Source organism: Struthio camelus, chromosome 6 (assembly GCF_040807025.1).
Source record: "Struthio camelus isolate bStrCam1 chromosome 6, bStrCam1.hap1, whole genome shotgun sequence".
NCBI classification, from domain to species: domain Eukaryota; kingdom Metazoa; phylum Chordata; class Aves; order Struthioniformes; family Struthionidae; genus Struthio; species Struthio camelus.
The window spans coordinates 9,498,874-9,512,557 of NC_090947.1; the positions used below are offsets into that span (position 1 = coordinate 9,498,874).

Below are 13,684 nucleotides of genomic sequence, written 5' to 3' on the forward strand. Positions count from 1 at the left end.
GCTAAATTTAAGACCTTTTATTTAAAAAAAAAAATAAACCTGTAAATGCAGCACTTGCACATACCAGATACCTATGCCTGTCCCTCTTAACTGTAGGTTGTCGAAGCTGTCACCATACCCAAACTGTGCTGGCAGGCTGTGTATTTCTGTGCTGCTGCCTACCACAGAGCATTAGTTTGCTGATATTGTGGTGTTTAATCTGAGGGATAAATATTATTTCTGTAATTTTTTAAATATGTAAATGACAGTTCAGCTCAGATTGCAGTCTTCTCAGTAACAGAAGACTTACTAGCTGATGTTCTTTCCCTGAATGCATTAAAAAATAAAAAGAGAAATCTACAGAAGAAAATCAAGATCGTTCTGACTATTTTTGTTCTGTGATGCTCAGTTCTGGGAATTTCTAAGAACACTGCTAAATATATCAGAAAGCTAGCATCCAAATACAATGGAGATGCTTCATTTCTCAAGTTTCTGTCTTTGTTTGTTGTTCTGAAGTCTGTCTTAATGTTTTCACACTTGTTTTTCTAAAACTTAATGTTTTTGTTATATCAGGAATACAGAAGATGTCAGCTGTGCTTTGGGCTTTGTCTTGTGTTGTTTTGTCTCGCTTTTTTGTAGCGAGTGGAATGTGGTCCTCACAGGTCAATGTTCTTAAATGGGAATTGTTCTATGACTTCACCAGCATACAACTTAACAGTCACTGGATTTCATGAGCGTTAATTTGTGATTTGGTTTTGGGGGTAGAAGAAGAAGAAGAAGAACAAGTTGTTGTGCAAAATGCAGTATGTAAATTTAAACTAAGTAAGATATGTTTTATTTCAAAAAAAAAAATCAAATCACAATGAGAGTTGAAATTCTTAACTGTGATCTTTTGTATACTGAATTAGCCTATAAAACAGTGCAATTAATTGTTCTATGCCAGGGTCAGGAATTATATTGCAGTAAACTATTTTACGTTGTAATTTTTTCCAGATGTTAATATTAACGTCTTTTGGCATGTCTCTCAAATTCTAAGGTAAGCTTTGTATTTAACCAGAATTCATCACAAAAGTAGTTCTTACTGAAAACTGGAAATTGATCCCTATCTGAAAATGTCCTCCGAGGGTGAAGTAGGGTTTATGGTGGCACGTCGGCTCCAGAGGATTTCCAGTCACCACAACTTGGATTGTTTATGTCAAATCAGAATTGAACAAGAAAAGTCTCTCATTTTCTTAAAATGGGGAGAGTAGAAAGCAGCATTTAAGTAAGACAAAAAAGGAATGGTAAGTGGGATGGAGATAAAATGTACTGTGAAACTGAAAGTGTGATCTTTCCAGAAAAGCTGATTCTGTTGGGAAGGGATTGTCAGACCCACTGCTAAGGGAGAGTTTCAAGTATGAGTTTGTATTTTATTGTTATCAAGGCACTGAGCTGTAACCTCTTTAGCGCGTGCTTTTTCTGAATGAGAAATAAGCCTGTCTTTGCTGGAGTTTGATGTGCTAAGCCAAGTTGTAATAAGTAAATAGGAATAAACTTTGAAAACTGATAGTTTCTTCTACATAGATTCATGCCTGCTCTCAATGTGAAATGTTCAAGGCTAAAATTAACTTAAAACTATTAGTTGACTGTGCAGCAGAACATTAAGTGTTCATTCTTCTTGTGTGCAAGCAACGCTTCAAATCAGTTTGAACTTTCCTCCCTTAGTTTAGAAATAGCACCTCTTTGATATGAACATGCCATTTAGGCTGTGTTGCACTGATCACTATTTTTTTTTCCACATCAGTGTCTGCTAATCTTTATTTTGTGCTTTTATTTCCTGTGATTTTTTCTAGTTGTTTAGAGAACTTCTTGAGGTTGTCGACTTTCTTGCCGCATCCCTCTGTTTAAACATAGATCTCAGTTTTCATGAATTCTTTGATCCTCTGATAAAACTAGAACAAGGCCTCACTTAGTAGACTTTTCTCGTTTGTACTTGAAAACATTATCTCCTTCCACCACCACTGTTTACTGAGTTCAGCACTTCTGATAAGAGGTTTGGCTGATTCGCATGGACCAGGTGGAAGACTGTTGACCCACTGAACTGACAAGCCTGACTCTCCTGGGACAAAATGATCTTGTAGCTTCATCTGAAGAATTAGGGGGACAGGGGGAGGTAATGAAGGGCAAAGATGATCATGGATGTTAGGGAAAAGCAAATGGGACTGGGAGAATTGCTGACTGGGATACAGTAATCGCACAGAGGTAAGATGGGGAAACAAATGGAAGAGGACTTTTGAAGAGGAGAGTAACAGAGAATTAAGTAAGTGAGGTTTACCTAAACAGGATCAGAACCAGGCTAGTGGCTAGATCTCTCTCTCATTTTTTTTTTTTTTTTAATTTTTATTTTTTCAGTGAGCCTTTGACTCTCGAAGCTGTGCCATGCTGAAAGGGGCAAACTTCAAGTTGCCTCTATACCGTGCTTATTAAATAGTGTTGGAAGCGAACAGATACTTGATTACATTGATTATCTATGATCCCATTTGGCCAATAGCTTGTATGTAAATCCGCTTGCAGAAGGTCCTAGTGCTGTTCATTTGTTCATCTATTACATAATGTCAGCTTGCTTAAAGCATGCACGTGTTTAATTTTTTTTAATACTAGTTAAAATGCTTGTAAGTTTTAAAAAAAAAAAAGTAAGGAATCAGCTTTTTCCCATGCTGAAAACAGCTGGCATCAAATGTAGCTGTGTAGCTGGCAAATTCAGTTGTCTACTTGGATAAATACGAAACTGGGGATGGAAAACCAGTTGTAAGCCCTGTTACTTTGAGCTTTCTTCTGTTATTGCCTCTCTCTCTTTCTCTTGTGTTTGCTGAGCTTTTCACTTAACTTATGCTCGCTCTTCTTTCTTCTGAACTCTCAGTATCTGTTTCTTTTGACTGACTAGGAATTACGAAGGTATTTATAGGAATTACAAGTAGAATGAGAGCTTGATGAATGTGAAAGAATCAACTTTCTACGAGCTTGAAACTTCTTCCACGTTGTTGGCTCAGTATGTCTAATGTTATGCCCTTTATGAAATAACCTGAGAAGCCCACATAGTGAAAGTGAGGGAATTGATCAGTCCTCCAGAAGTAGTCATGAAATTGATTTACAAATTCGAGAGCTTGAAATAGAAGAAAAGCATTTGTATTTCTTTCATTATGCTTGGGTACCACAGGCAGTTAAGAAAGCCTCCATCCATTTCTCTCCCCACCAAAACATATAGACTTCTGCAGCTAGCAGGTTTTTCTAAGCCGTAGATTTTAAAAAATTGTTGGTATTGAACATATATACATGAACCTCATATGGAGGGAAACCAGTTTGTTTTGTTGAGTGTGATACTTCAGGCTTGGAGTATAATAGCTGTTAGAACCAGAAAGAGAGATTTTCATGAAACGGGGAGATATGGAAAGGAAACATGGTTAGCCTGAAGGTTCTCATGAAACTTACAGAATTAGGGAAACTGAATTCAGTTTCACCTTAAGATGTTTTGCTATTGTGTTTCCTTGCAACTTCTCTAGGGCAACTCCCCGTTACAATTTTCTAGAGGAGACTTGCTCTTTTTCTCTTGCTTAGCAGGGTAGGAGTTTGAGGAGCAACAGAAATCTTGTGGCTAGAAGCATCTTTTGTTTTGAGTGTGATAGTTCAGTGCAGTGGGGGTCAAACTAAAAGGCAGAGTAACAGGGGAAATACCTCTTGCACCAAACAACAAAAAGTAAAAGCAAAAATACTGCTCCTCCCAAATCCACATTATGCAGCTAAATTAAGCATAGTTCTAACAACGTTTCTTCCACAGATAGGAAGAAGGAGGAAGTTACTCTGAGAGGCAGCAGGAAGACACTACTGAACGTTAGGAGCCAAGACCTTGGATTTGCAGATCCTTGCCAACAAGTTCATCTTGATATTTCTAAATCAATTCATTTTTAGTTCGTTATAGGTAGAGTTCAAATGTGCATTTGTATTTCACTTATTATAAAAAATCATGTTTTCAGAAGAAAAAAATATTTTCTTCTGAATTCTCAACTTTTCCACTCAAGAATGAGAAGCAACTGTGCTTACAGAACTCAACACTATTTATTTAAGTGTATAGTAAAGCAAGATGAATAAAACTGAAGATCACGTTTGCAGGTGATGCAAATGTCAGGGCTGCCTCAACAGCTTATCTGAAAATCCCGCTATCAACCTGATAGCGTTCTGCAGTGTTTGAACGGGGCGTATATGGAACGGGGCTTTTTGCATGTGCTTGGAATTTTGAAAGGGTCTTGAGGCCTTACAGGAATCAAGAGTTGTTTGTTTTTTTCTTCTTTCCCTCCAGTGTCAAAAGCAATAGTGGCTTGTCATCAGTCGTGACAGTCAGACACTCAGAACAAACAGTTGAAGTCAAATTTCTTTTAAATGTCAAACTGCCCAAACTGCTTTTCTGTAAAATGGGTGTATTTTGTACACAGATAATTATTTTCCTTTATAGAACATAATGTAGTTAAGCAGGGAATGCCCATATCCCCTCTAAAGAGAGAGTTTGTTCCTAAAATGACACAAAAGAAAATTTGAGGAAACCCTGTTAACTTTCATAAAAGCCTAAACTTCATATGAAGTTTGTATTGGTGCATTTACATGAACAATTGGAGGAGGAGAAAAAACTCAACAAACACGAGTCCATCAGGTGGCGTAAGGCACCTAGCATACAATGTAGTGCATCTTTCTTTGGTTACTTTTAGACGCTAGATGATATTAGGTATCAGAGACTGGAATTTCTTGCACTTACCTGTTTTCCTTTTTGAACCATGTCTTGCGAGAGGGTAAGGCAGAGGGAATGTAAAGAATTGTTACAGGGAAAGCTTTCAGCTGTCTGCAAGTTAATAAATTGCAGTTATCAGGGTAGATCTAGGAATGCAAAATTCTGTTGATCCTGCTTTAACATGCAGAATTAATTTGTGGGTGTTTTTTTTTTGACAGTGGAAAAATTAGAGCTTTGAAGTTCTGCTTTAGCTTCTCATGGAAGTGAATTGTGATACTGAGCACATGTGAGGACTATGTAAGGAATAAAAAGTGGGCAGCATGGAACTGATTCTTTCTATTTTTTCATTTAAATGGTCCTATGTTAGATACAGTCAAGAAAGCACATGTCGTTTAGCTTCTGAACTACTATTTTCCTTCTAGTTCTAACATAAAACCCTAGGGACAACTAGTGTTCTTCCCCTTTAACTGATCCTGCTTTCACTCAGGAATTTTGGATACTCCTGACATCCTGGTTTTCTGCCAGCTAAAACGCGTAGAAGTGATTATAACATCTGAAGGTACAGAATGAAGCATGTGGAAGCCTACTCCATTTCTGTCAGACCCAGAAAGGCTACGTACAGGGAGCATTGGTGTAGGTTTCTCTTAGGTTTCCCCCAGCATGGGCTGTGAACCAAGTGCAATAGGGTCATGTTGGGATTTGCTACGGAGGAAGGCAAGAACTCTTAGCACCATATTGATTTTTAAACCACTGAAATGAATAGATAACTTGAACCCTGGCTATCCCACAGTATTTAGTAGATTGTCTACTGTTTTCACTTTAGTCTTCTGTTCTCAGTAGCAAATCTAAATTACTCACTGGGGCAGTTTCTTGTTGAACCAGACCAACTCAAGAGTATGTGTTGTAAAAGAGCAAAGAATTGATTCTTAAGAGAGCTCCTTGTATGTGGAAATAATCCCTCCAGCCTTCTAAAACCTCATAGTATTCTTAGGTAGGTGTTGGGTGTTGACAGTGTCATTGTTGTCACAGTAGTGCCTTAAAGAACAACTGACAAGTATAGTTTTTAAATAGTTGTGAGGTACCTCTGTGTTTCTTGTGTAAAGTCATGGTCTTTAGAAATAATCATTTAACAATGAACAACTGCATAGGTTGTTTTTGGTTGTTTTTAAACAAATAGTTGATTTCCTTTGGGCGATGGAGAGTTAGGAGAGTGTTTTTAAAGGACCTGTGTGTATGCACGTATTGGTTAAGATGATGTCCTGACAGAGATTTTCCCTCAAAACAGAGTTACTACCTGAAGACTGGTTATGTTTAAAAACACTTTCTTACACAACAGGTCCAGTCCTTCATGTGTTTAAATTTGCTTGTGTTAACTACTAAAATACAGCAAGCTTTGTATCTTTTGAGTCAATCCTGCTCTGGGAGAGAGAGTTCCTCTGTTGAGGATGAAAAATCAAGAGATCAAAATGGTTTCATTCCCAGAGAGTTTGAAAAATAGACTAACCTGTTGTGTAACTGAGGACGTAACAGGTGAAGGCAACGGGAAAACAGCCTAGGTGCGTGCCTGGTTCTGTGATGCGTTTTGTGTGGCTGGTGATGAGGAAAAAAAGCATGTTGGACTTAGAATCTGGACTGGTAATTGTTTAGGTAAATTTTCAGGATAGGACTAGAATAACATGGTTTAAATGAATTAGACAAATGACTGTGTATGAAGTTACTGTTAGGAATAACAGACTTTCTGAAATGCATGGGCAAATCTGTTAGTCTAATTTGTTTTATTTTTAAATCTTTATTGGGAGCATTAAGTAACTCATACCTTTCAGCTGTGTTAGGTAATGAAATAAGGGAAGCTCACCCATTAATCCAAACTGGCAACCTGCTGAGCAAGAGAAGAAACTTCACAGCAAAGAGATGATTTTATGGTTTAATGCTTTAAATATGTGCTGTATCAAAATGTTAGTGCTACATGGGATATTGCTATCTAGTGAAGCAGAGGATGGGGATAAAACTATCACAGGAAATGTAATATTTTGGTGTCCCAAAGTAGTGAAATTGTCAAAGGGCTGCTACTTAGTAGGTGACACATCCTTGGCTGTCAGCTTTATTCATGAGACAACTAGCACAATGCAGTTTGTAAAATGTGCTCTTAATAGCTAGAAATCACATGTGGAGGTGTGTAAAACAGTAGATAAGGAGCTAGCATTATAAATTCTTAAAACCCACGCATATTCTTATATGACATAGATGAGTAAAAGTAAAGTCTTTAGGCTGATTCAGTGTTGAGGAAAGGACCTAAGATCTTGAGTAGGGGCAGAGGTTTGCTCTTAAAAGTAATGTGATCTGCCCCATGGGGGCTGTATGCTCTTATCCGTGCATGGCTGTGCACAGCAGCAGCAGAAGTAGCTGAGATTGTCTGAAGGGCAAGCAAACTGCAGTGGATGCTTTTAAAATGGCAAAAGAGAGAAGTAAGTTCAGACTTCTCTTTGCTATAATTTGAGATGGATGGTTTGATTTGACAAGCTTAAGAGTACCATGTAAGTGGCACTTAGCCTTCCTTTCTATTTCTCTAAATCTTTATCTTAAAAACACAGTTCTCCAAAAAGAGAGGTGGGGAGCCATTGTAGCATGACAGCATTATTGTGCCAGTCAAAACAGACTTAATTTCTGGTGTGAGGTTCTGGTAGAAAATGTGTTTCAACTTCGACCGAGTTGAGAGCCACTAAAACAAAACGTTCTGAGATTTTTTTTCCTTGATTTTTTTTTTTTATATCATCCTCTTGCTTCTATCACTTCTCTCATTCCTGTTTCTACATGTTTTAATTCCACTATTTCTCTTCATCCTGTGGGATAGCATCTTTCTCGCTTTTTTTTCTGTTAGCTGTCAACAGAGTCTTCTGTTGTACATTTACTGATGTAGCTCCTAAACAAGGCTTGTCCTTGATTTTCAAGGGTGAGTATTTTAGTTTTGGACTCATAAGTACTGCCAGGATGAAGTACTAGAAATTACGCTTGGTTGTGAATTAAGTTGATCACAGACAGATTGATCTGTTCCTTTGGCTTTTCTTTTGCTATATTTCCTATTATGTTTCACCTCACAGCCTTATCTGCATCTTACTTTATGCCTCCTTCATCAATTGTATTGCTGCTCCTTCTCAGTACTTCTTCAGTATTGCTGGCAGTTCAGGAAGAGTGAAACATATGACTAATTTTTCCATTGCTTGTCTTGGAGAAAAGCATTGTCCAGGGAGAACAGTACAGAAAGAAGGGGGAAAATCCTCTCCCTACTTAGAAAGGGGAAGCTACAGGGAGGTGGTCTATTAAATGCATCTATCTTTCTTTCTTTGCAGTTTCTTGCAAGAAAAAAGCAGCCGTGATGTTTCTGCTAATGGCACGTTATTCTGGTGTAAGAAGCCTAGTTACAGCTAGTCTTGATTACGCGTAGGGTTTTGTACTAGGGACTACGCAATGTGTTTGGAGTTCATTAATGCAGTAACTTTATCTGGTTGGATAATCCATGTTGTGGATTTAGTGTGCTATGGGTGCTGATACACCTGACTTTCTCTGGCAGAAAGCAGCTTGTGTCTGGCAGAGCTGCTGCTGAGCTGAAGCCAATAAAATTTGTTTTCCTTTCACTGCTGTCCCTTTCCTCAAATGTGAGGGCTTGCTTGGGTACAGGAGAACAAATTGGACTCATGTGGCCATGTCTACACTCTGTTCCATGGTGCATCTTACAGTGCTGCATATCTTAGGCCCCTCTTGTCCAGGGTGGAAGTTGGTTATATTTGCACGCATTTATTCCTGGTAACACTTTTGGCCTTAGACCTGATTCCTAATATATAAGAAGGATGGATGTAGGGACTGGCAGAGCATGAGAAGAGGCAGAAACAAAGTAAGAAGCAAGTGTTAACAAGAAGCATAATTTCAAAACAAATCAAGACTTTGGGAAGTTGATGTGGCAAAAGCGTATTTTCCTGTGGGGGAGGATGAGTATTACCCCTTACTGTCTCTTTCACCCAAAAAAAAAAAAAAAGAGCCTATTCTGTTTAACATGTTTATCAATGATCTGGAGGAAGCAATGGAGTGCACTCAAGTTGCAGACGATACCAGACTGGGGAGCGGTCAATATGCTGGAGGACAGAGCTGTGAAGTCAGAGGGACCTTGACAGGATGGAGAACTCAATCAATGGGAAGCCCAGTGAAGTTCAACAGGAGAAATGAGAAGTCCTGTGTTAGGAGTTATTGAATTTGTTAGCCTGATAGAGGGCAGCCTGCTTCAAGTCACGAGGTCCAGCCAGTAACAAGACTAAGCATGCCTTCCGCATAGGCACACGTACACCCAATATGTATATGCATGTCTGGCCGTACCGATCAACACAGAAAACAACGCTCGCACAAACAGCACCAAGAGCCTCATCCTGTTCCACCCTCTGGCTGATCAGGATGAAAGCCTGTTAGTGGGGTGGGTATGCAGGTGGGTGCCCACACAGTATGGATCCTTCTAGTAGCTGGTCTTACACACTTGGTCTATCCAGAAGCTGCCTCCTAGATTCCCAGCTCTTCCTAGTTCTGACTCCCTGACTAGTGGACATATGAGCCCTCGAGGCCTGAGGCCTGCAGCCCTGTTCAGTTGCTGGTACTCAGACCCGCATTTGTGTGCGCATGCAGACATGTACAGAGGCAATCACTGTAGATTTTCCCCCCAGCAACACACCTTAGGCATTCGTTCTGTCCAATAGCCAGCCCCTGCGTTTCATGGTCTCCCAGTTGCCTCGAGTACAGATGCATACACACGTGTGCGCAGTGTTCTCTCCACAAGCTGGCCCAGGCCTATCGCCCTGCCAGCAGCTGACCCCTATGCTCTGCTGTCTCTACAGTAGCTGATTTGGATCCCCTCATCCTTCTAGTAGCTAACTTTCAGACCTTCTGGTGTCTCTAGTGTCTGACCCAGGCTTATGACTGCTCCCAAGCCTCTTATCTTGTTTGCTGGCTATTGCCAGTTGATGTTCGCTAGCAAGTACACACTAACATATGCACCTGCAAATGTCAGTGCTCTCTGATATCTCCAGTGGCTGGCACCCCAGGGACATGGACCCCTTTGACCCATGGCCCTTTGACCCTTTTCCAGTGACTTAAACTCCTCATGTGCTCTGGTCTCTGCAGTTGCTGGTACCCCAGGCACATGGACCCCTATGACCTGTGGTCCCTTCTCCAGTTGCTGGCCCTTAGACCTCCATGCACACAGAGTAGAGAGCCCTTCACCCAGAAAAATAGTTAGGAATGGAGTTTAAGAAGAATGCAGGACAGACTGCAGTGATCAAGCACAGGGGATGGCCAAACATACTGATCAGCAACCTGTTTACGTGTGGCTGGCCCCTTTTATCCCCTTTTCCCTGTTTTCCTGCGCTTCCCGATCTACATTGATCCCTCCCTTTTCCTGCCTTTGGTTCTTCCCCTAAACATCACATAAATCTCTAAATCTTGTACAATCCCCAAATGTTGCTCCAAAGCGTTCTGTAATGGGTCCTGTAGCCCTGTAGGAGTTAATCCCCCTCAGGCTGTAAGGTGGTCTGGGGACTGTTTACTCCTCCAGTGGGTGTCACACCCAGACAATGAGCTGAGCATCCTCCTTGGATAGTCCTGAAAGCAGCCAGGTCAGGCTGCTCTGTTCATTCTGATTAGGTTATTTGTGTTCCTCTGCCTGGTGGTGTTCCCCAGTAATCCTTTCTGTTTGTGGAGATGAGGCCTTTAATCGCATAACTGAACATCCTGCCCCCGCAAAGGAAGAACTGGCAGCAGCACAGGCTGGGGACTACCTGGCTGGGGAGCCCCTCTGCTGAAAGGCCCTGGGGGTCCTGGTGGACAGCAAGGTGAATGTGAGCTGGCAGTGTGCTCTGGCAGCAAGGGAGGCCAGCAGCATCCTGCGCTGTATTAACAGGAGCATAGCAAGGAGCTTGAGGGAAGTGATTGATTATTGCCCTTTACTCAGCAATCATTAGACCGTATCTAGACCATACCTAGAACTGCATTCACCTTTGCCCCCCCCCCCCCCAATACAAGAAAGACGTGGATAAAGTGAAGGGAGTTAAGCAGAGGGGGCACTGACCTGTGAGAAGAGGCTGAGGGATCTGGGCTTCTTTAGTCTGAAGAGAAGGCCAGACTGGAGTGTAGGGGGGTGCTTGTCAGGAGTCTCAGTACCTATAAGGAAGCCATTGGGGAGATGGAGCCAGGCTCTTTATAGTAGTGCATAGCAGGAGGATGAAACACCAAAGGAGATAAATTGAAACGACAGGTTCCAGATGGATAAAAGGAAACTTTTTCCGCATGAGGACAGACAGATGTTAGAACAGGTTGCTTGGAGAGGCTGTGCAATCTCTAAACCATTGGAGGTTTTTGAGACCCAAGTGGATAAAGCCATGAGCAACCTGGTTCCACCTCGTACCTGAACCTGCTTTGAGCAGGAGGTTGGACTAAGAAATCTCCTGAGGGCCTTTCCAACTCGAATTACCCTATTCTAAAAGTTACTGCTAAACTATAAATAAATAAATAAATAAATAAATAAAATTTGAATTGTTCTCTCTATGTTTGCATAACATCTGTAACTTGCTAATAATCATCTGTATTTTATTTTTGCGTATTGCAGTCCTCTTCTGTCTGTTGATACTTCAGTCATTTGGTAGACTAGTGAAATACTTCCACTGCTGATTCATTCCTTTCTCAAATCCAAGAAGTTGTGTAAAATTTGCCATTATTACTGTATTCTTTGATGGTCTGTGTTAAGAGTAGCAGCATTAGAAACTGAAATTTGTGTCCATACTGTCTCATAAAAGTGATTTTGTCAAATCAGTGTTGCAAACTGTTATCAAAACTGGACAAGTTTTAAGCAACTACCATGCTATCTTTTGATAGTGAAAATGCGCCAGTAGGGCATATCGTTGTTTGTTGGATTTTTTTCCGAACATCAAGTATGTATTAGTGGTGCTTCAAGTACGAGCTGTAAGGCAAATTCTGTATCAGGGCTTCTGAACTTAGATTTTAACTACATGATTAAATTCATGTATGTGTTCATTGTGTGCCGTGAATGAGCACAGGAAGGTGGAAATAGAAAAACCATTTTCATAAGTTAGCCTTTAACTTTAGTTAGCTCAAGAGGATGTGTTTTCATAGCTGACTGTGGCCTTTTTTGAGGGGGGGAAATGACTGGATGAATAATCTTCGTGTTCCTAAATAGATCTTTGTTGCTTATACAGTAGAGATTCAAAACCACAGTGCTCTGTAACTTTTATTGCATCCTGGACTAGGGTCAGACCAATAGTGTTGGACTAAGATCAGTGATGTTGTAAGACAAATATTTGGAAAACATCCAGGTCGAGATACCAGTGTAGTGTACCAATGGGAATCTGGAATGAGAGGTCTCGGGGATGCACGCACTTCTGCATTTACATTTACTCACTGACGCCTGAGGGCTGCGGCTGTGCTGTGTTATGTGCAGTAGCACAAAACATTCCCGTAGTCAAGACTATTAGCACCAGGACAGTTTGTGCATATTTTGGCTAACTATTTCACCAGAATTCTGTTGGTGCGGCGCATAAAAATCTCTTAGGGTTTTTTCCTGAAGAGTTGATAGCATCTCTTAGATGACTTTGTAGTTTAAGGGTATGACAACTGCATTGGCATACTGCCTTGAAACACTAACACATGCAGGTTTTCTAGTTTGTGAGCTGACATGCTTTTGTGGTTAGCATGGCATAAATAGCACATGTGAGGATCAGAATGGCAAATGGAAATGGACAAGAATTTGCTCCTTGCAGGATGTACAGGATCACAGTATCAGAAAGATGATTCTGTTCATATGCTCACGTAACTTGGTGTGCCTATAGCCTGACTTCCTCAGAACAGCTGTTTCTTCTCTCAAAGCTAACGCTAGCTAAAAATTCCGTCGTGTTGGCAGTTGCATCAGTCCAAGCAAACTTTTTAGCGATCACTCCCATCTTAACCTAAGTGAGTAATATATCCTCATCTGATGCCGTCACTGGTTCATTGTGGCACAGGATTAAAGCAATCAAGTTGTACTTAAACAATCATATATTAAGTGCACAGGGTTTTACTTGAAATTCCAAAAAAATTGATTAGTGTAAGATCTGTATGTTGATGTTTATCAGCACTGCTAAAGTTTCTTAGTAGGATCTTTTACGCAACCGTAATGATTATTTCCTGTCGTATTGGATGTTTTAAGCATAGAGTGAAAGTAAGGTCAGCAGTGTCCATTTCCTGTATCTTATGCTCTTGATGAAGTTCTAATTTCCTGCCTCCTGCTGAGCACCGGCTCCACATCCATCTACCCTAACACCAAAGGGCACCTATTGACTTCTGAAGATGTATATTGGTTTCTGAGGTCTCCCTCTCCAGATTTTTGTCTTGATGGGAACTGTAAACTACTTCAGAGCTGCATAGCAGTAGAATTATATCCACAGGATTTTTTCAGAGAGGAAAATTTCAAATGTTTATTTATCCTGGTAAAAGAAAGATTTTGCTTTAGACAAACCACCCGTTCTATGTGTTTCTGGTCTTGTCTTCATTGCTGTGCTTGAGCATTTTAAGACTGAGTGGAAATCCTTGCAGTATCATCATCATCGTCCATTGATGGTCTCTCCTTTTTTGTCTTTTCTGTTTCAGATTTAGCCTTGGAATCTAATCCATCTGATCATCCCAGAGCAAGCACAATTTTCCTGAGCAAGTCTCAAACAGATGGTAAGCTAACTTTTTCCAGTTAAAAGAAAAGTCGGGAGGAAAACTGGAAAAATAACCGTCTATTTTAATTGTACATCTTGAGAACACTTAAATTGCTTTAACTCTTTCAAAGCATAGGGATTAATAGTTTGCATGTTTACACAGAAGTGTGTTCATAGGCTGTTTTACTTAACACTTAAGATCACTTGTTACTCTATGGAC

At 40.4% G+C, this 13,684-nt stretch overlaps 1 protein-coding gene across 1 annotated transcript in view; it reads left to right on the forward strand.

The window, feature by feature from the left end:
• CCNYL1 (cyclin Y like 1) overlaps positions 1 to 13,684 on the forward strand; it is a 36,815-nt gene that overhangs the window by 2,458 nt on the left and 20,673 nt on the right. Inside the window, exon 2 of the mRNA XM_068948105.1 lies at positions 13,409 to 13,483. Within this exon, the coding sequence (XP_068804206.1) occupies positions 13,409 to 13,483 (75 nt within the window). The remainder of the gene's footprint in view (positions 1 to 13,408; positions 13,484 to 13,684) is intronic.